The sequence below is a fragment of the Engystomops pustulosus genome, chromosome 5 (genome assembly GCF_040894005.1).
Source record: "Engystomops pustulosus chromosome 5, aEngPut4.maternal, whole genome shotgun sequence".
Classification (NCBI taxonomy): domain Eukaryota; kingdom Metazoa; phylum Chordata; class Amphibia; order Anura; family Leptodactylidae; genus Engystomops; species Engystomops pustulosus.
Genome location: NC_092415.1, coordinates 107,452,789 through 107,474,464, shown reverse-complemented (window position 1 = coordinate 107,474,464; position 21,676 = coordinate 107,452,789). Strand labels below are relative to the sequence as shown.

Below are 21,676 nucleotides of genomic sequence, written 5' to 3'. Positions count from 1 at the left end.
AACAGCATTAATAAGCCATATTTCGGAAGTTATCCTGAAATTTACATCAGGGGAAAATCTGCATTTCCTTTTCCTATTATTACAATATGTATCACTCTACAAGATAAACTTTGAAAAAGCCACATAACACAGGAATTATGGACCTATGTTGTGCATTCAGGATAGACAAGGGAAGAAGTTTGTTTAACCCGTAATTTATGAATTGCATCACAGTGTTCATTTAATTGCAAATTTACTTACCTGGTCCTGTAGCGATCCCCGATTCGGACGGTCCGACGAAGATGAAGTCCGGAGCAATTCACGTAGCTTGTGCACCGAGTTCCTGCATCTGTCGCTTCCCTGCCGAGGTCCGCCGGAGTTCACTTTCTTCTTCCCAGTGCATGTAAGTGAGTGTCTTGCGACACAATTCGAAATGTTAAATCCCATGCGTAGTCCGAATCCATCAGGTTGTCCAATGGCCCGCCCCCCGATTTGTGTCACGTGCCAGCCGGCGCCGATGCGCCAAAATACGATCGCATGCGTCAAAATCCCCTGTTAAATTCGGCGCAAAACGGAAATCGGCGGGGAACCTTACGAAAATGCGCTCCGCTGACCCTTAGTAAGTGAGTCCCATAGTGTTCATTAAACCGTGTTGTTTATGGTTGATTTAACATATTCTTCACTCCTTTTTGGCACTTCTTTTTGCATCTTTTTGGGGCCCATTGTTGGATTTGGTATTATGCTCACCTGCACAGCAAAGTTTGCCACAACCCAGTTTTCCAGTGTTGCGCCTTATTTATCTTTGGAATCTTTGGCATCCAAAACTCCTGCTGGTGTAGGAAAAAAGCTTAGAATGGTTTTTTACTTTCTTCGACCTTTTAAAAGAAAAAAGTAGCAAAAAACTAAGACTCAGATGCCAGAATTAACACCCTCTAAGGCTACATGCACACCTACTGTGTGCATAAACAGACCACAAACATGGTGAAGCATTCCTTAACCCTCCCATCTCCATAGGAAACTAAGCCATCCACCTCAACTGGTATGACTGGTTTATATAGTTCCTTCATATAGTCTAAGTATTATATGTGATCACTAGCCATGTAAGTTGTGATAGTGATCATTCTTATATTATCCTGTTTGCTGTGACTTCTGCTACTCTCTGGATGTTTCCTGTGCTAAGATGTTCTATCTTTTTCCAGAAGTCTCAGTGTTTCCTCTGCTTTCCATAGTGTTTTCTCTACCTTGGTCCACCCTCCCTCTGCTGTGATATGGTATGGTTTTGACTTAATCTAGCGAACTTATTCAAGATGGGATTTATGTTAAGGATACATGTTAATGTAATGATAATGCGAGGAAGCTGGAGCACTCTTTCCATTGGATATGAATGTCCTACTGGACCTTGTAGGCTCTACAGTTAAATTGTCAATGTGCAACCAAGGACCCTTCTTATACTGTCCTAGTGATCATTGACATACTGCCACATGTCTGATTTCTTGAACTGTATAGGAACAAAGCTCTTGTTTGGTACCATGTCTTCTTGCTCAATTCTTGTCTTTGCTGGTCACAAACCCCTTTTGTGCTTTCAGAAAAGTCAGGAAAAATCACAGTTTTGAAAAGGTTTTAATTGGTGGTGATGGGTAATGAGTGATGAGACCCACAGACATCACAAGAATGGGGGTCCGATGGGGTCTAAGGTAACTCCGTTGGGCCCCAAGATGAGCAGAGCAGATGGCTGTGTATGTCTGTTCTGCTCCATTCATCTCTAAGGAGCTGACGGAGATTGCTGAACGCAGCGCCATGGAACCCCCCTTTCTCGGGATCAGTGGGGGTTAAATCACTGAGACCCTTACCAATCAGCAAATAAGGATCTATCCTGTAGATAGGGCCCAACTTGTTTCCTGAGGAAACTCCTTTAACCCCTTAACGCTGAAGCCACTTTTCACCTTCCTGACACGGCCCATTTTTTAAAAATCTGACATGTGTCTATTTAAGTGGTTATAACTTTGGAACGCTTTAACATATCCAGTTGATTTTGAGATAGTTTTTTCGTGACACATTGTACTTCATTTTGGTTGAGAAATTTAATCAATATATTTAGTATTTATTTATGAAATAAATGGAAATTTGGCAAAAATTTTGAAAAAAACAATGTTTTCCAAATTCAACATTTTCTACTTTTTGGAAATATCACTAGTCATATCACTAAAATAACTTGATAACTAACATTTTCCATATGTCTGCTTTAACTTGGCATCATTTTTCAAACATCTTTTCCTTTTTTTAGGATGTTAGGAGGCTTATAACTTTAGGTGCAATTTTTCAGATTTTCATGAAAATCATCAAAACCAACTTTTGGAGGATCAATTTTGTTAGAAGGCCCCCCACAAATGACACCATTTTAGAAACTACACCCCTCAAAATATTCAAAACAAACTTTGGAAATTTTGTTAACCCTATGAGCGTTTCATGAGGGTGAAAGATAAATGAAAGTGAAATTACAGAAATGTAATTTTATCTTACTATAGATTCATTGAACACTAAAATTTGCACCTTCACAATGGGTTAAAAAGGAAAATGCATTTTACAATGTTGAGGGCAATTCCTCCTGAGTATGCCAATACCCATTTTGTCACTGTACCCTGCTGTACGGACACAGGGGGGCACTTAGAAGGGAAAGAGCGTTGTTGCGTTTTTGCAGGGCAAATATGGCTGAAAAAGTTTTCATGTGTCAGGATGCATTTGGAGAGCCATAATGGTACCAAAAGCCCCAACAAGAGACACCATTTTGGAAAGTACACCCCTTGGAGAGTTTAGCAAGGTGTAATTTGTGTATTTGCCCCAACAGTTGTTTGATTCAATTAGGCCCCAAAAGGGAAAAAAGGTGAAAAGTCACTTTTACCCCTAATTTTTGTAAGCCACAAGGGATAAAGATGAACCAACCCCCATAAATGTGTAAAACTATATCTCCTAAGCACAGAACTGAACCACTTTTGCATATAAAGTGTTGTATGGGTGCACAGTAGGGCTCAGAAGGAAAAGAGGGGCTTTGGCCTTTTAGAAGCCAGATTTGACAATCATCCTTTAAATGTGTCAGGATGCATTTGGAGAGCCCTAGTGGTACCAAAACAGAGGGAAACCCCAACAAGTGTCACCATTTTGGAAAGTGCAGTCTTTGGAGAATTTAGCAAGGTGTAATATGTGTATTTTCCCCTACAGGTGTTTGCTTCAATTAGGTCCCTAAAAGGAAAAAGATGAACATTTTCCCAAAAAAGTCACTTTTATGGCTAATTTTTGTATCCCATAAGGCATTAAAGATGAAACAACCCCAAAACATGTGTACTAGCATTTCTCCCGAGTATAAAATTGCCCCACACATGCAAATAAAATGTTGTATGAGTACGCAGTGAAGCTCAGAAGGGAATGTGTCAGGATGCATTTAGAGAGCTGTAGTGGTACCAAAACAGAGCGGAACCCCAACAAGTATCACCATTTTGGAAAGCACACCCCTTAGAGAATTTAGCAAGGTGTAATATGTGTATTTGTCTGTAAAGTTGTTTGATTTAATTAGGACTTAAATAGATAAAAGGTGAAAATTTTCTTATAAAGGTCATTTTACCCCTAATTTTTTATAGCCACAAGGGATAAAAAAAATGTAATAACCCCCCAAAATTTGTAAACCTATTTCTCTCGAGTGTAGAAGTACCCCACATGTGTATATAAAATGTTGTATGGGCGCACAGTAAAAGGAAAGGGGGATGTTTGCCTATTAGAAGCCAAATTTGACAGAAATGTTTGACATGCATTTTGAGAACCCTAGTGGTATACAACAGAGAAGAATTCGAAAAGTATCCCTAATTTTTGAATGCACACCCCTTAGAGAATTTTGCAATGTGTAATATATGTATTTGCCCCTACAGGTGAATGATCAAATTAGGCCCTAAACATTAAAAAGGTAAAAATTTTCCTATAAATGTCACTTTACCCCTAATTTTTGTAAGCCACAAGGGATAATATATTAAATAACCCCAAAAAAGGTGTAAAACTATTTCTCACGAGTGTAGAAGTACCCCACATGTGCATATAAAATACTTTATGGGCGCATAGTAGAGGAAAATTGGGATGTTTGTCTTTTAGAGGCCAAATTTGACAGAAATCCTTCACATGTGTCAAGATACATTTGGAGAGCCATAGTGGTACCAAAACAAAGGAAAACCCGAAAAGTGACCCTAATTGTTGAATGTACACCCCTTGGGGAATATACCAAGGTGTAATATGTGGTGTAGTGTAATACACGTGGTGAAATGAGCATTTTGAACATATAGGTGGTTTCCAAATATGATGTGCAATGGAGTCCAAGATGGAAATTGCAATTATTTCTGGAAAGTTCAGTGCCCGTTATGTGGCGCCCCTTATGAAATAATGGAGAGGTATAGGGAGCAATGTGACCTAACAGTTGTTACAATTATTAATTTTACCGAAATGAATTCACAACAGGTTGGGCGTGAATTGTGAATGTCTTGCGTATAAGGAGGTAGAATATACCAGGGGACCAACTAAACTTTTGTCACTCTGGAGCAGTTGCAGGTAGTATATAGAGTCCATCCTAACTCCTCTTTTGGAACAGACTCTTTATTGAGTCCTACCATTAGAAGCAACAGAATTCACTGGGAAAATACTGTCCTGGCAAAACACAGGAACATCTAAACCAGAGGTACTGGGGCCCCGTCCTTCTTGTCACAATATTAGTTTCCTAATATCTTCCTCTTGAAAACGGAGAAATGATACGGCAGGACCTGCACATTGGAACAGCACGTAAGAGTTGTATTGCATCATCTGTACAATGTGCACGGCCAGCGCTTTTGTACCATATCTTCGTTTTTCGTAGGGAAATTATCGCCAAATGTTGCTCTTATTCACGCTAGCGATTCCCATTGTGACGAATATTGCTGCTTTTGGCTGGACCAAATCGACCAGCCAATAGCGACAAACATGGAAAGAGGGGGGCTACAAAACCCCTCTGGACCGCAATGCAAAATTGGTGGCTGTCAGGAACAGCCGCCACCCTGCCCCGATCACCATGTCTACAGACATGGTGATCGGTATTACTGACGTCATAAGTAAATTCTGTGCTATTGGCTGGTCTGAATTGATGAGCCAATAGCAGCGATCATGAACTGGGGGGGGGGAGGTGTGGGGGGGACGTAACCCTTCTGATCCATGGGGCAGGATGGATGGCTGTCAGGAACAGCCGCCATCTTACCCCGATCACTGTGTCTGAACCGTGTTGGAAAGTCCCTACCCGTTGCACCGTTCTATAACAACGCGCGTTGGAAATAGGCTATACAAACTTTATTTTTTAAGCAATTTAGACAAATAAGGGCTTATTTTATGCGAGACAAGATGCACTGTAAAAAAACCTTAATTTTAGTGGGTTTTTAGCTTATTGAAGCAATTTTATTAATTTTTTGGAGGAAAATAAAATCATCAATTCTTGTTTTGGATTTTTTGGGGGTGTTCACTGTAACATAACAATAATATATTATCTTTATTCTACGGATCACTACGATTACGGTGATACCACATTTATATAGTTTATTTTATATTTGTCCAATTTTATTGAAGGAAAAGTAGAATAGAAAAAATTGCATTTGTTTTAGTATTGCCATTTTTATAGCGGCATAATTATAGTATATTTTGGTTGACGGAGCTGCTTGAAAGCTTATCTTTTGCGTGACAAGTTGCTCTTTTCATTGGTATCATTTTGGTGCTTGTAACTTTTTCGGATCACTTTTTCGAACATTTTTTGTAAAGCAATTTGATAAAAAGTTTGAATTTTTGGCAATTTTTTTTTTTTACCACGTTCATCGAGCGGGTCCAATTTTGATTAGGATTTATTGCACAGATTGTTATGGACGCTGCGCATGCCCAGTGTCTTGCAGCCGGGTCCTGAGGAAGATCGCGCAGCCCCGGGCACTGACAGCCCCAGGGCTGCGATCGGAGCAGCGCCCCCCCCCCTTCCCGGTAAGTGCTGCGGGGGGGGGGGGTTCAATTCTCCTTAAATTAACTTTAAATGCCTCTAACACGCCGTGGTCAGGGCGACGGCGGCGTGTTAGGGGTTAACATCCACGATCGGAGAAATCACTTTATAGCCGACACCCGCAGCTTCCGGCGCCAGAAGCTTGACGTAATAATACTGCATTTTGCGGGAACGCACCTCCCGCCATGCAGTACTATTATGTCAAATGTCGGGAAGGGGTTAAAGTGCAAAAGCATGGACTTATTAAGAATGTTAGTGGAACATGCATTTATCAAAAGTGCCTGCAAAACTGAGCTCATCTTTCATTTCATAAAAGTTCTGTAGGGAAATAAAAGAAGAGCTCTGATTAGTTGTCATGAGCAAATAGAAAAGTTTTATTATGAGACATTTTTGATAAGGAAAAATGAAAATAAATGAAAGGAGAGTCTACATGTTTAAGCACCTTCAGAAACCATAGTTGCTTGAATAATATGCTCCCTTCTGTGCCAAACCACCAAATCTAAAGGCTGGCACCATACAGAGAGGACACATATCAATTCAAACTATTTTTTCAGGTCACAAAATATTAACCATGTTTTATATACTTCAACTTCTCTGAATTTAGTATTTCACTTACCGTAAACTCTATTATGCTATGGAGATAATAGGCTTTATATTTAATGAAATGATCCAGTAGGTATTCTTCTAATATGGTAGTATGTGTTAAGTGGGTGGGTAATCACATTTGAGACTCCCATTCTAATATAGTGCAATATTCTTCTGGCAGATAAACCAATTATGCCCTGAATTCATAAAACATGCTTCTATGCTTCAGCTGTCTCTTATACATGCCCTGTAAAAGGTAGCAGAAATTGTAGAATAGCGCATTCTTCATTCCTCCACAAATAAGTGGAACAAGCAGTCCTGCACACAATATCACTAAAGACTATACCAAACAACACATCAAACATTACACTAATATAACTCATTTAGCATCATGATGATATGAAGGAGCTTTAATAACAAGTAAAAGGCAAGTGTTTCCTGTATGAGACATTGGATGATATTGGTCAATAGCAGATTGCTATGGATTTGCGCCAATGAACAATCCACTTGGATTTCTATTAGAATTTATGATAGTCTTTTCCAGCCATCATTTGTCTAATCCCACAAGTTTATGTGTAATGTTTACTTTCTTTTACTTTCTTCCTCAGCAATTGAAACAGGCCAAGAAGACGATGAAGCAGCAAATTGAGTCCTGACTAAATCCTCTTAAGCAATGTTTAGCTGAGATGATTTCATTTCCTACAGTGTTTATCTTCTGCGATATCTTACTGCACTTTCTCGTACAATACGTACTGATAGGCATTGACACGCATGATGCAGAACTAATTGGCGTACACCTGCAGAATCTGAAAGTACTACTTGCTGCTGCTTTCTTTACCGTATTGTATACACAAACTTAATATGAAGGTCACGAACACATAAATATTAGACCGTCATAAGAAAAAGTAAATTACGCCCTCTTTAAATTCTATGGCTTTATGCATGAGGACCTGACAAATGAAAACAACTAGTCCTTAGAACTCTCAAAAATTGGTAGTGATTAGGTAATTCATAATGAAACATTACTTTTTATCTTCTACCAATTACTTCTACAACAATTAGTGAATTACATACGTTATCACCTTAAAGGGGAGGGGGGGAGGTGGAATTGAAAAATTTAAGGAAATGTTTTTATTGGAAAAATTGCTATAATCATGAAATTTTATTTTGTATTTTGTAAAATGGTACCATTTTTGCAATTAAAAAAAAATGCTGTATCTCTTTTGAGCGCCTGGCCCGACTGTCATTTATGTAATGGGAATTACATTCATAATACTGATTGTACTGTAGAAATAAACTCTACTGTTTGTAACACCTGAATGGAAATTATCTATATTTACCAGGTCCAGGCAATGTGCAATGTATGGAGCTATGTCTGCTTCAAAACTGCTACAAGACCCTCAATGCAGATGAGTAGGAGGGAGTGCAGGCTTATCCTGATAATTAACCATATCAACAAAGCTTTACTGATAATTCTCTGAATGATGGCTCCTATATGCAGGGGTGAACCAGGCCTTTTAAATAGTCGCTTAGTTATTATGTTATTAATAGTAACTAATAAATACAATGTTTAGTGCAAATAATCAATTTGGGTACCCACATATCACAAAAATGGGGGTTTGTTCTATCACAAATTGACAGAGAAGCTGGTCTATGCTGCTTGCTTCTCTTATCTCTATGGCAGTGGCAGAGATACCTGGCTGCTATCAGGGACTACAGGCAGTCCCCGGGTTACGTACAAGATAGGGTCCGGAGGTTTGTTCTTAAGTTGAATTTGTATGTAAGTCGAAACTGTATATTTTATAATTGTAGATCCAGACAAAAAAAATTTTGGCCCCAGTGACAATTGGAGTTTAAACATTTTTTGCTGTAATGGGACCAAGGATTATCAATAAAGCTTCATAACAGACTTATTACAAAGGATTATTGCAGTCTGGGACTATGGTAAAGCATTCAGAAAGCTTCACCAGAGGTCAGAGGGGTCTGTCTGTAACTATGAGTTGTCTGTGAGTCGGGTGTCCTTAAGTAGGGGACCACCTGTATATCCGTCAGTGCCACAGACAATCAATGGAGCTTCAGCACATAGGTACGTCTAGCCACTCCATTCATTGAGGTACAGAGAACCTCTGTTCCCGTAATCTCTGAGGTTCCTTTCACCCGAACACTCACTGATCAGCAAGTTATTCCCTATCCTGTGGATAGAGGAGAATTTGTTATGACTGTACAATGCCACAGTCCTTTTTCGTCCTCACCTTCCAAAAGCCATAACTTTTTTATTTCTCCATCTATAGAGCAGTATGAGGCTTGTTAACTGCAGGACATCTTTTTTTCCCTCTACTGGAACCAATTACGGTGGAAAAATATTCTATATTAAATAGATTAACAAAAACCTGCAGTAGCTCCATTTTCTCAGGTGTTTTATTTGTATAACTATCACTGCATGGTCCAGATGACACCACTCCTTTATTCTTTGGGTTGGTCCCTTCACCTAGATGTATAGATTTGTTATGTTTTAATACTATTAGAACAAAATTAAAATCTTTTGAAAAGAAAAGTTTGCAGTAACACCCTATTCTGGCATCCACCTCATTTTCATAGTTTTGTTTACAGACCTCATTTCAGGGCCAAACCTTTGGTCATCTGGTGGTAGAACATTTGTGCATAGTAACACAAGGAAATACGTTTGCTTGCGTAGTGTGCAGAGGGCGCCACTTTTTCTTTTTGGTGTCCCTTTAACATAGCGGGACCCCCTTCAGTGCAGAAATTGATGTTGCTTGAAGACTAGTGCAGCTGTGCCACAAAGGAATCACTTCTTAAATACCTGTGCAAGTAGTTTGTACTAGAAAGAACGTGCAAAGTCCGACAGAAAACTGGGGCTTAGTAAATGTGCCCCATGATGAACTATACTTCTAAGCTATAATAGAGACTATTTTTGCTTTACATCAGTTTGTCATAGGAATAATCAACTTCAGTGATAAATTTTATTTTTAATAATGTTTAGAAAGATTTACACTATTGTAGTGCAGATTAGACATGTTTTTAAGCTAATATAAAACTTCAACCCTCTCAACTTCCTCCACTCCACCTTGTATAGAGTTTCTGTACATATTCCGGATATATGTGTAAATACACTATATAGAAAATTTTAAGAATAGTAGTCACTAAAAGTTTAGCAAATATATAAATGCATCGGCCACTCCTGATGGATGTATGAGTTGCTATCCGAAGCTGCAGTTGTTATTTGTAGTTTCTGTGAATGACAACATGTTTTCATTTTTTGCTGTTGCCATTTTTAATCAAATCTTAATTATACCATTGTGCCATTTCTCTTCCTTTGTGCAGTAATTATAATGGGAGACTTGGATATTGATAAGGGAGACAGTTGCCCTTATAAGATGAGCTGCCCATGAGAGGACAGGATGCCAATTGATTCATGGTGTGTGATTTATTGTGGACTTTAAAGCATGAGGATCAAACACTCATGGTGTATATTAACTTTGACACTGTGCTAAATCTGCTTGTCATGGGACACCATAGGAAGCATTTTTCAAACTTAAAGGCATCTGTTTTTTTTTAAAGCTCTGTTCCTGACTTCTCTATTTCATGGTATTATTAGAGAATATAAATGTCAAGTTTTTTTGTACTTACCAGCACAGATTATATTGAAGGGGAAACAGCCAATCATGAATATTTCGAGTAGTTCAAGCTGTGCTGTTAGAACTTTGTTTGTACATTAGATTCAGAACATGTTTATTCAACATCACTAATTGTGGAGAAACTCATAAAGCTGATTAATAATCTCATAGACTATACAAAAGCCCCAACAGTAAAGATTGAAAAATGCAAATTAAGAGAACTTTATTCTTAGCCATCTTGTGATTTAGGTGCATATTTAAAGGGGTATTTCAGGAATATGAATGTCTGATACAAAAACCAATAATGCTATAAATAAATATAACTATGCACAATGTCATTAACCACAAAATGGAGATTAAATAGTTTGTTTTTATGGTTCACAAAATGTTATGGTCTTTCTAGAGTAGAAGGAGTTTTTTCCAAGAATGCCAACATCTGCATTTACAGCTCCCATGATCCCTCAGTTCTTAGTAACAGCTCCTCCCTGCACAACATATAATGTTACCCTGGTCCCTTCCAACATAGTCCCATATAAATAGATCCCTCATGTCTCCCGCAGTCTCCTAACATGAAGTCCCATATAAATAAATTCTCCAGCTTTCTAACTGTAGTGTCATGTGACTACACCTCTTCAGCCCCTAACATGCAGCCCCATGTAAATACACCCCTCTTGTTCTTCCAGTTCTAATAAATGGCATCTTTACTAACCATTCCCTCTATAAATAATAGTTTAAGTATACAGATTGTATTATAGAATAGTATATAAAAAATGTACGATATAAATGCCTTTTTATACCTTTAATGTATATTATATATATATATGTTTATATAAGTCACCTTACCTTGGTCACACACCCCTTTCCCTCACTACTTACCCTCACTTGTCACTCCACAACTCCCCTCTCCCAATCTCCCTCTCACCCCTTTGCACGTTGTCAACTATGATGTCTTTCACTTACTAATTTGTGTTACTCATCAGTCCACACAATGTGGACACATTTCACAATAAAAGATATGTCGGCAGACTTTTATTGGTATTGCCACAATAGATAGTTTCAAGGGTATATGTGTTATCTTGGTCATGGATGTATTTGCACTAATAACCTTATACACTTTATTGAAGTTATATAATTGTGAGTTGTGTAAAACAATTTTATGAATTTATGCATATTGCACTTTTTCCATATTATGATTGGGCATTTCTTCATCATCTTCTTTGATATACCAGTTCTGTTACAAATGCACTTTGGATAGAGATTTATCTGTATGCAATAGCACTTTACATACCATTTAAGCAATAACTCGTAAAATTGATGTATGTACATATTGTATATATAAAAAAATATCTTTTTCTTTTATGAAGTTATGTATGTTTTTTGAATCTTATGTTGTCTTATTCCCCTACGTTGTATACAGCAGTTTTGTGTGATGTGTTTGTATAGATAGATATATATTGAGAAATGTTTTAGATTTATAGGGATTTGCTACTTGTAATAGTTGATATGGCCCCATTTTCGATGAGAGTAGATAGTTCTAAGAGGCGCCCCTTTTTTGGCAAGCACCACGATCTACATTGATACTGAAGCTCGGACGCCTAAGCATCGCTGTGTTTACCTAATTATACAGAGCACGTCTGATTGGTCTGCTGCGGACACGCCTACCTTCCGCGCGGCTTTCCAACATACGCATGCGCCAATTTGACATCTCTTGCGCATATCTTGCGCATGCGCAGGAACAGTGATCACATGACTACTATAATAACCCTGATTGGTCCAAGTTGTGCATAAATTGTAACCCTTGACCCGGATGACGCCACCCCCAAACGAAGGCTGAATTGAGCCGAAACGTGCGTCGGGGAAGGTGCCATCCCGGACAGTGGAGTGCAATCTTTTCTACTAGGGTAAGACATGTACAACATTGTAACCTTGTGTTAGGCGCACGCCTGATTCAATATGTACTTTCCTCAGATATGACATCTTCAAATTGATTGCTCACATTTAAGTTTGTCTATATCCCCTTGTACATATATATTTACTACCCTCCATGTGTTGTCCGGTGATGCCCCCTTTGTTCCTCCTCTTTCATCACCTGATGTTTTAATAATTTTAATGTACTGTACCTAATAAAGATTTCTATATTCCTATATACTTTTTTCAGTTTGGCTTTTTTCTTCCTGGCAAGGGACTTTCCCTTCCGGTATAATAGGTTTTATGTCTAGTTTTGCAGCCATATTTCCAGGTTCCAAACCTAAGGATCCACACTTGTGCCTAATTATTGTATGATCCCATGCTTTCTGTTCTAATATTGTGTTGGATATTTAACCATTCCCTCTGCACATCCAGTGCTGTCCTAGCTCAAATACTGTCACTTTTGACTCTTGCACTGATCACACTGCTCCAGTCCTGTTATGACTCACACACCTTCAGTTCTGACTCATCCACACACTGCTCCAGTCATGTGTTGCCTCACTCACCTTTACTTTTCTCCCCCTTTAACTAACCTGTTTGCATAGATGTCTGAGGCGTCTCTGCTCCTTGATAATGGCTCTTCCTCTAATTGTGATAGGCCCCACCCACTCCATGACATCACACCTATTACAGCCAAACATGGTGATGATCACATGACCTGCCAAGGCAGTTGCAAGACATGTGATACGGACATCTGACAAAGTCACAGTACTTATTAAAGGGCCAGAAGCATTTTAATTCTTTATTATAGTGTAAGCCCAAAGCATTTTTGGGACAGCAACATTTTAAATAACAATTATATATTGGCTTATATTTCAGTGAACAATTTTAATATCAATTATGCTTATTCCTGGAATATCTCTTTACTACAGAAATTCACAGGGTATTATGCTCTTATAGAGTAACTGTAAAGTTACTTGACACAAAACAGTTTTAGCATAGCTGGAGAAAGCCTTTGACAACAATTCCAATAACACCTACATCATGCTGCTGGCTTCTTCCAAGCCTGATGTGTGTATTAGAAGCATCTGTATAGTCATCTGATGCTTGTGACATCAGCTAAGGGCACAGAGTCCAGAGCAGCTTTCCCTCAGTTCACATAATGCTGAGGGCTTTCATGTGAACAAGCACAAGCAGCCCAGCCAATTAGGACACAGAATCAACTGCAGAGCAAGGCAGGGAAGAAACAGAGCTGACAGCCCAAATCACTAGTAAATGGTTAACCAGGGTGTGTCATGGGAGTTTGCATTTCAATAAAATAGATTCAACAAGGTGCTGGAAGCATTCCTCAGAGATTTTGGTCCATATTGACATGATGGCATCACACAGTTGCCGCAGATTTGTCGGCTGCACATCCATGATGCGAATCTCCCGTTCCACCACATCCCAAAGATGCTCTATTGGATTGAGATCTGGTGACTGTGGAGGCCATTTGAGTACAGTGAACTCATTGTCATGTTCAAGAAACCAGTCTGAGATGATTCCAGCTTTATGACATGGCGCATTATCCTGCTGAAAGTAGCCATCAGATGTTGGGTACACTGTGGTCATAAAGGGATGGACATGGTCAGCAACAATACTCAGGTAGGCTGTGGCGTTGCAACGATGCTGAATTGGTACCAACGAGCCCAAAGAGTGCCAAGAAAGTATTCCCCACACCATGACACCACCAGCACCAGCCTGAACCGTTGATACAAGGCAGGATGGATCCATGCTTTCATGTTGTTGACGCCAAATTCTGACCCTGCCATCCGAATGTCGCAGCAGAAATCGAGACTCATCAGACCAGGTAACGTTTTCTACTGTCCAATTTCGATGAGCTTGTGCAAACTGTAGCCTCAGTTTCCTGTTCTTAGCTGAAAGGAGTGGCACCCGGTGTGGTCTTCTGCTGCTGTAGCCCATCTGCCTCAAAGTTTGACGTACTGTGCTCTTCTGCCTACCTTGGTTGTGACGGGTGGCGATTTGAGTCACTGTTGCCTTTCTATCAGCTCGAACCAGTCTGCCCATTCTCCTCTGACCTCTGGCATCAACAAGGCATTTCCGCCTACGGAACTGCCGCTCACTGGATGTTTTTTCTTTTTCGGACCATTATCTGTAAACCCTAGAGATGGTTGTGCGTGAAAATCCCAGTAGATCAGCAGTTTCTGAAATACTCAGACCAGCCCTTCTGGCACCAACAACCATGCCACGTTCAAAGGCACTCAAATCACCTTTCTTCCCCATACTGATGCTCGGTTTGAACTGCAGGAGATTGTCTTGAGCATGTCTACATGCCTAAATGCACTGAGTTGCTGCCATGTGATTGGCTGATTAGAAATTAAGTGTTAACGAGCAGTTGGACAGGTGTACCTAATAAAGTGGCTGGTTAGTGTATACTAAGTGTAAAATGACTGCAATAACCTATGTCTATTGCAGGACCTTTTAAAATATTTTATTTTTACATTAAAGCAAATCTACCATCAAAATCAATGATAAACATTGGTCACATGGCACTGTGACTGTGGCAATCATCTTATGTGTTATCCATGGCCTTCCTTCTATCTTTTATAAACTTTTATAATTCTCTAATAAGGCTAAAGGACCCTGCTGGGTGTTTCTAGAGCCCCTCAGTGCTGTTGCACAGTGCTGTAACAGCCTGAATGAGCCGTGCAGGTCTGACCTCCCCTGCACTTCCTGCTACTACTAGATTACACAGCCAGAGGTAGGAGGAAGAGAGCATAACTCATTAGCATAACTTAAATGTTGATTTTAGAAGGAAGAAGGCCATGGATAACAAATATACAGTAATAAGATTACTTCCAGTGCCTAGATTTATCAGTGATTGCCCCTGGTTTATCATGCTTGATTGTGATAGTAGAATTTCTTAAAATTCCTTCCTTAGCTGCTGAAAATTAGCCCTCCTGAAATTCAGAGTGTTTTTTGCCATTCTACTAAACACCCTAGTAAATGATCATTCAAAATCAGTCACTTTTACCCAGGTGCCCCCTATAATTTTTTATATTCTGCCTTTGGCCTATTAGTCAAGATAAAGTCCATGAGTGTTCCCCCTCTTGTTGGTTCTTGTATCAGTTGTGACACGTAATTGTCTTTTGTTATTGACACAAACATGTTGATTTTGTAGAACCTGCAGGTCAATGCCCCTCAGTCTATACAAGTTCATCCTGTTTTAAGGTTGCATCTATTTGACTTACCAGCAGTTCTTCTGTGGGCTCTATTATACTTAGAGCTTTAAAACAAACCCATTGTAAATTTTTATTATTCTTTTCTGCTCCCCTTATCTTTCTCCCCACATTCTCATTTTCCTCACTAATATCATCATGTAGGATAAGCTTCAGGCACGATTTCACATATAAACAACCCCCATTTACAGGCGGTCCCCTACTTAAGAACACTCGACTTACATACTACCCCTAGTTACAAATGGACCACTGGATATTGGTAATTTATTGTACTTTAGTCCTAGGCTACAATAAACAGCTGTAACAGTTATCACAGTTGTCTGAAGTTAAGCTTTAGTGTTAATCCTGGTTCTTATGACAACCCAACATTTTTAAAATCCAATTGTCACAGAGACCAAAAAAGTTCTGGCTGGGATTACAATGATAAAATATACAGTTCCGACTTACATACAAATTCAACTTAAGAACAAACCTACAGACCCTATCTTGTATGTAACCCGGGGACTGCCTGTATTTATACGATCATTTATAATACCATAACTGGGATTAATTTTAAATGTTTCCTTTTCACTATTTAAATGTATTTATTTTGCTTGGAATACATTATATGCTGTTTTCTATCGGCAGGGATCTCACAGCATTTGTATCTGTATTGCACAGGGCACCAGTTTTGATTTTTATAGGGGAATCAATCTTCTGTAGTGTGACTTAAAGTTCTGAGAGTAGGCAGTGTACTAATTCTAGGACTAAGTAATTTACTGAAATAATAATACGCCTTCTGGATAATTCCATAGAATACTGGGAGGAGAATAAAAAAAAGCTGTATGTCCTATTCAGAGTACAGGAGGTCATGATACATTCAATTACAATTTGCAATCTCAAAACTCAACTTACCGCCTTCTCCAGATCCAGATGCAGCATCTGAGGAACAAAGCAAAAAGAAAAAACGAAACATTAATTAAACTGAATTTTTCTGCCGTTTGTTATTTCTAGATTGATGTGTAAATCTATGTTTTATCACCATGTTACTCCAGCTGTTCAGCATTCTGTCTTCTTACGGTCATAAACTACATCTGGTATTATACGGGCAGAGCAAACCTGGCGCTATGCAAACTAGAAAGTAGCGTATGAAAATATCAGGACCACTCATGCATACTTATGAAGAAACAGAAAAGAACTGAATTTGCAAAACACAGTTTTCTGCCCCAACCTGTGCAGTACAAATTACATTACAAGCTAAAGGCTCAATGATACAAGCTCTATACAATATCCCTTTAGCAATCCCAAAAATCTCACTAAGGAAAGTTACTTGTCACCATGTTGTAAAGTAGTGGCATAATACTTTAATCTAAAACATTTTAATCTCATTCATATAATAATAATAATAATTAATATCTCATTCATAAAGTATGCTGAGATTAGTTTTTTACCTGATAAATGTCAACTATTGGTGCACATTTAACTAGCAGTTTCATTCTTTGCAATTTTTATATTATGATCATAGCTGCTTTTTTTGTCCAAAACTACTGAACTGAGGAAAAATACCTCTGTATAAAGTTGTGCATTGCTCTTTATTGTTTTGCTCTTATCGATTCCATCATATAAAAACTTATTTTGGAGGATTACAGAAAAAAAAAAAACTTGAAAAACAAGCTATAAACTGACTTATTCCTGGGTGTAAAAGGTTTATCTGTATGTTGCTCCTGGTGTTCACTGCTAAAATCATAGTGAGATTTAACTCAATTTCATACAGCCATTTCTGAAAGAACAATTTGGCGATTACAGCTGCTTGAACAAATGGGGCATAGCTGGTTCTGTGAACAAAGCTGTCTGCTCTAGGTGAATGGTGAATGGTGTGGTATAAACACTCTACTGGATATACTCAGATGTCGATTCCTCTTTATCTACAACTAGACAATGGGTATAGATTTCTAATTGATTTAATTGCCTCTTATGTTTTAACTGAATCCTTGCGATTGTGACTAGTGGTAGAGTAACCTCAAGCCCCGGATCCAAAACAAAATCTGCCTGTGGTTGGTACATTGCTGCCTGCTAAGGATACCTTCACACTACTGTTCTCACTTTCATTTTTCTGACTTGTCAGAGGATGTTTTAAATTGAAAAAAATGTATCCTTTAGAACAGATACAAATTACTTTTTATTTGCATGCATCTCCATTCAGTTCAATGTTAAAATTATAACTGATATCCCCTTATGTATCAATATTTGGAGAAGAATTAAAATGTTTTTCAAAAAAAACATAGGGGGTATCACAATGACAGATATCACTAAATTGTGCTACTAGTGTACCCCATGGTATTGCAGAATATAGTATGGGATAAAGAGAATTAAATGCTATATTGGCCAATGAAACAAGTCCTTTTCTATTTCTCTAAGGTATCAGAACAACATAAATGACAACAGGAATCTAAACAGAATCTGAAGTTGTTGGCCACATATGACCCCTACTGTTCCGCATCCCTTAAAAGCTCTACAGAAATCACTTTGTAGCATACAATAATGGCATAGAAAGTGCTTATTTAGAGGATTATTAGTTTGCATGGAGACTTATAATCATAAGCAGCCTTAAATCTTTTATTACATATTAACTCATTACTCACAATGATTTAAAGGCTCTTACAGTGAAAGCTCATTAGTGTTATCTGCAATAACCTAATAAAATTTCACTATGCAAGTTGTAGACCACCAAACTGGAGGTTCACTTAGAGCACAAGTCATTTAAGATGGATATTGGCCATGTTTACTTGCTTTAATGGGAATGAAAAATTACTTTTAATAATCTTTTAAAAATTTCTGCATGAGATTAAAACCATTTCGCCTAAGCTGCTCTTAACAGCATTTTTAGAGATATGCTTTACAGAAGTTACATGGGTAGTAACATATGGGCGAAATTGTTATCTATGGGACAGTTTTGTACTTTGTGAGCTTTGCAGAGGTCACCCTGCAAGGTAGGGGTGAATTATCACTGTTTCTTAATATATAGAGGAATATATAGTGGTGATTTCCTGGGCTACATTCATTCAGCACTTTCCATTCTAAGGATCACAAGCAACAACCCGATGGACATCCTGTGTGTCCTCGACGGGTGAGTTGATAAGTGTTCAAATCACTGAATAACGAGGTTGAATGTAAGAAATGTGTCAAACATGCTCACACTGTGTTATTTTAGTACCACACACTACACCCACAAACTAGTTTTAAAAAGATAAAATAAATTTTATTAGAGACCAGGCCAGTGGAGTTGGAGGCAGCTTTGATGGAGTCAGGGTCCACAAACTCCCACTCCACAAACATATAATACATTGCAAAAATTATGAAATTTCCTTTAAATGTCTGTACTGAAATGCAATGTATAAGTGATCAAGGTATCTTTAGTTCCCTAAAAATAAAGAAAAATTAAAAATAAAAAACATCACAAACAAAACCAATTTGCCTACATATAATATTTTGTGTTTAAAAAATAAAATACGGAGGCGTGTCCTAGCCATGGAGAAGAGTGCATGCATCGCTGCTTAACTGTGGCTTTCCCTGTGCCAACCCGATCCCGTCTCACATGTCATATATCCCTTCATGCTCTCAGGATCTCAGCCGAGGGGTGCGTTTTCTGGTACTCCTTGGTTAGCCCACTACCCACTGAGGTTTCCATTACAGCTGTCTGTTCAAGGTATTGTAGTTTTTTCCCCGCTAGTGAGGGTAGATACCACCTTCCCCTTCATTAGTGGAATTCCGGAACAACTGGTTCTTTGTGGTATTGTTATTGCTTCCCCATTATAGAAGGCAGATTTCTCCTTCCCCTTACTTAGACGAGGTTGAAATCAATAAGGGTTCTTTGGAGCTTCTTTTTCTTTGTCGTTTTTACTTCAGTTTTCTTGTCTCCCCTTCTCCCCCTTCTGTCAAAGTTTGTGTGTTATAAGCCCATTCCACCTGTCTCCTGTATTAGCCACATTGCTTTGTCACTTCAGCTCTATGTGCCCTTCCACTAGTCTCCAGCAATCTTTTTTCCCTTTCTCACACTCTAACTGGTCTGCTCGGTTCTTAAATGGATGTCCTTAAACAACCAGGGTTTCAACCAGGCTCACTGGGGGGGTTTATAGAGGAAGTGCTGAAACAGATAAGGTATGGCCCGAAGTTTCTGGGGAGAATTCTACTGTTTTGGCCCCAGTCCTAAGGTTAGAGTAAATAGTAACCTATCTGTTTCATTCCCAATACCAACCATGGTATGGTTTTCGGGTGGCATCTTGATAATTAGACTCCTTTTTCTAGGTCATCAGGTGAACCAGATGATACTATATTTCAAGTGGCAGGATAAGTGTTAAATAGTTTTTATATATAATTGCTCATTACAACACATAACTTAAAGAGGTTGTCCAGTTTCAGCAAATACATGTTGTTAATTATATAATAAAATAAAAATACAATTTTATTTCTGTATTAATTCCTCACACTTGTCTAGATTTCTGCTTGCTGTCATTTTATAGAAAAGTGCTATGGTAAATGATGGTGCTATATAAAGATTTATTGTTACTAAATTCTACATAGGCATGATTGTTTTTTAGAGTCACCCAAACATTGAATCAAGTTTGTTGTGGATTGTTTAATAAATATTTAATATGTTCTTAAATTATATTCGCAGATCTCCCTACAGCTGCATTGTGAATTCTAAACACCGGCTGCTACACCCAAAAACCCCCCAAAAAAAGGTTAATTGCATATTTATCTGTTTTCTGAAGCCTGAAATTCAAATTGCAAGGAACAACTTTCAATAATATTTATTTTTAATTTCTAGCAATTAATGATCAGATAGTTTTCCAGTAAATTAGATTCCCAGTCAACACAAAGACATTATTATTAACACAACCTGATAGTCTAAAATCATATTTAATGAATAAATTATTTTTTTTTAGGTTTTATACGATTATCCAAATAAATTACATGGATTTTTGTCAGGAAATGGGTTAGTCTCAGACAAACCAGAATACTCAAGCAGTTTGCAGACCAGAGATATTTACACCTTGGTATGACATGGGATGGGGAAGCTAACACAATCCTGAGAAAAAAATTGATAACTTAACATTTTTTACCTTAAAAAAGTTTTATTTTTTGCAAAGCTGACTTAAGTGAGAAAATACCAAGAAAGTTTGTTGTAAGATTTTTGTAAAAGTTCAGTTCCTCCTGGAAAAAAAGGCATTGGCCTTAACATTTTGAGATGTCAATTTTCCATGTCAATTTTCAGTAACACAAATACTACACTCCGCAGGCCCCCAGAACAAGGAGGTGGCAGACACCGCAGGTCCCTGTTCGGCGTCATCTCTGGTGTTTTTATACCAAAATCACATACATCCCCCCTAACTCGGGGAGTTAGGGGGGAAGTGGTTTTGTGTCGGTGTATGTGATTTTGGTATAAAAACACCAGAGATGACGCCAAACACCATGCCCCGGAAGAAGCCTGAATAGACGAAACCTGGATCGGGCAAGGTGTTTTAGGCGTCTTATGCTTTTACTATATGCGCGCTTTTAAATTGGAATGTGTGAGTATATACAATAAATACTATTTCCTTTTTGAACCTGGCAATCTGCACTATCCTTTTGCATACCTCCTGATGTAGGATCGGGAACACACCGCGGACATGGTAACGAGACGAGGATTGTGTTTCAACCCACTAAAGGAGGACGATTGGCGATGCAAGGAGTCGGGGATATCTTTTATTTCCAGTCCATGAAGAGGTGGTGAGAGGTTCTCGCCATTTGACAAACAGTATAAGGAGTAGAGCACTAATTTTATATCTTTGACCTAAAAAAATGCTGCACTCTGTCGGAGCAGTGCAGTGGGCATGAAGAATGCCCAAAATCTGAAAGCCCAGAGCCAATCAGGGGAACTTTCTGTTTATTGTAGGGGTGCAACACCGAGGACCCATAGTGATTATTATTTTATTCCCTATGCTGTGGATAGGGTATAAATTACACAAGCCTCTTTAAAATCTTGGCCTTTGTGAATAAGATACATCTATAGCACTGCAGGCATAAGTATGGGGCTAAGGCTGCATGCACACGAATGTATGCCTGCTTGGCTAACGCCGGGCGGGCATACGTCGGGCAACGTGGAGAAGAGGTGACAGAGGACACAGAGAAAAATGGACATGTCCTATCTTTTTCCTGTGTACGGAGCGGTACGGAACTGTATATTATATACTGTCTATGGGGGTGGTATGTACGGCCACAACCTTGCAGCCGTATATACGTCCCCCATATGGTCATGTGCATGCAGCCTTCTG

At 38.6% G+C, this 21,676-nt stretch overlaps 1 protein-coding gene across 1 annotated transcript in view; it reads right to left on the bottom strand.

Moving 5' to 3' along the window:
• Positions 1 to 21,676, bottom strand: part of TMEFF1 (transmembrane protein with EGF like and two follistatin like domains 1) — a 136,295-nt gene that overhangs the window by 40,984 nt on the left and 73,635 nt on the right. The window contains exon 4 of the mRNA XM_072152824.1: positions 16,278 to 16,304. Within this exon, the coding sequence (XP_072008925.1) occupies positions 16,278 to 16,304 (27 nt within the window). The remainder of the gene's footprint in view (positions 1 to 16,277; positions 16,305 to 21,676) is intronic.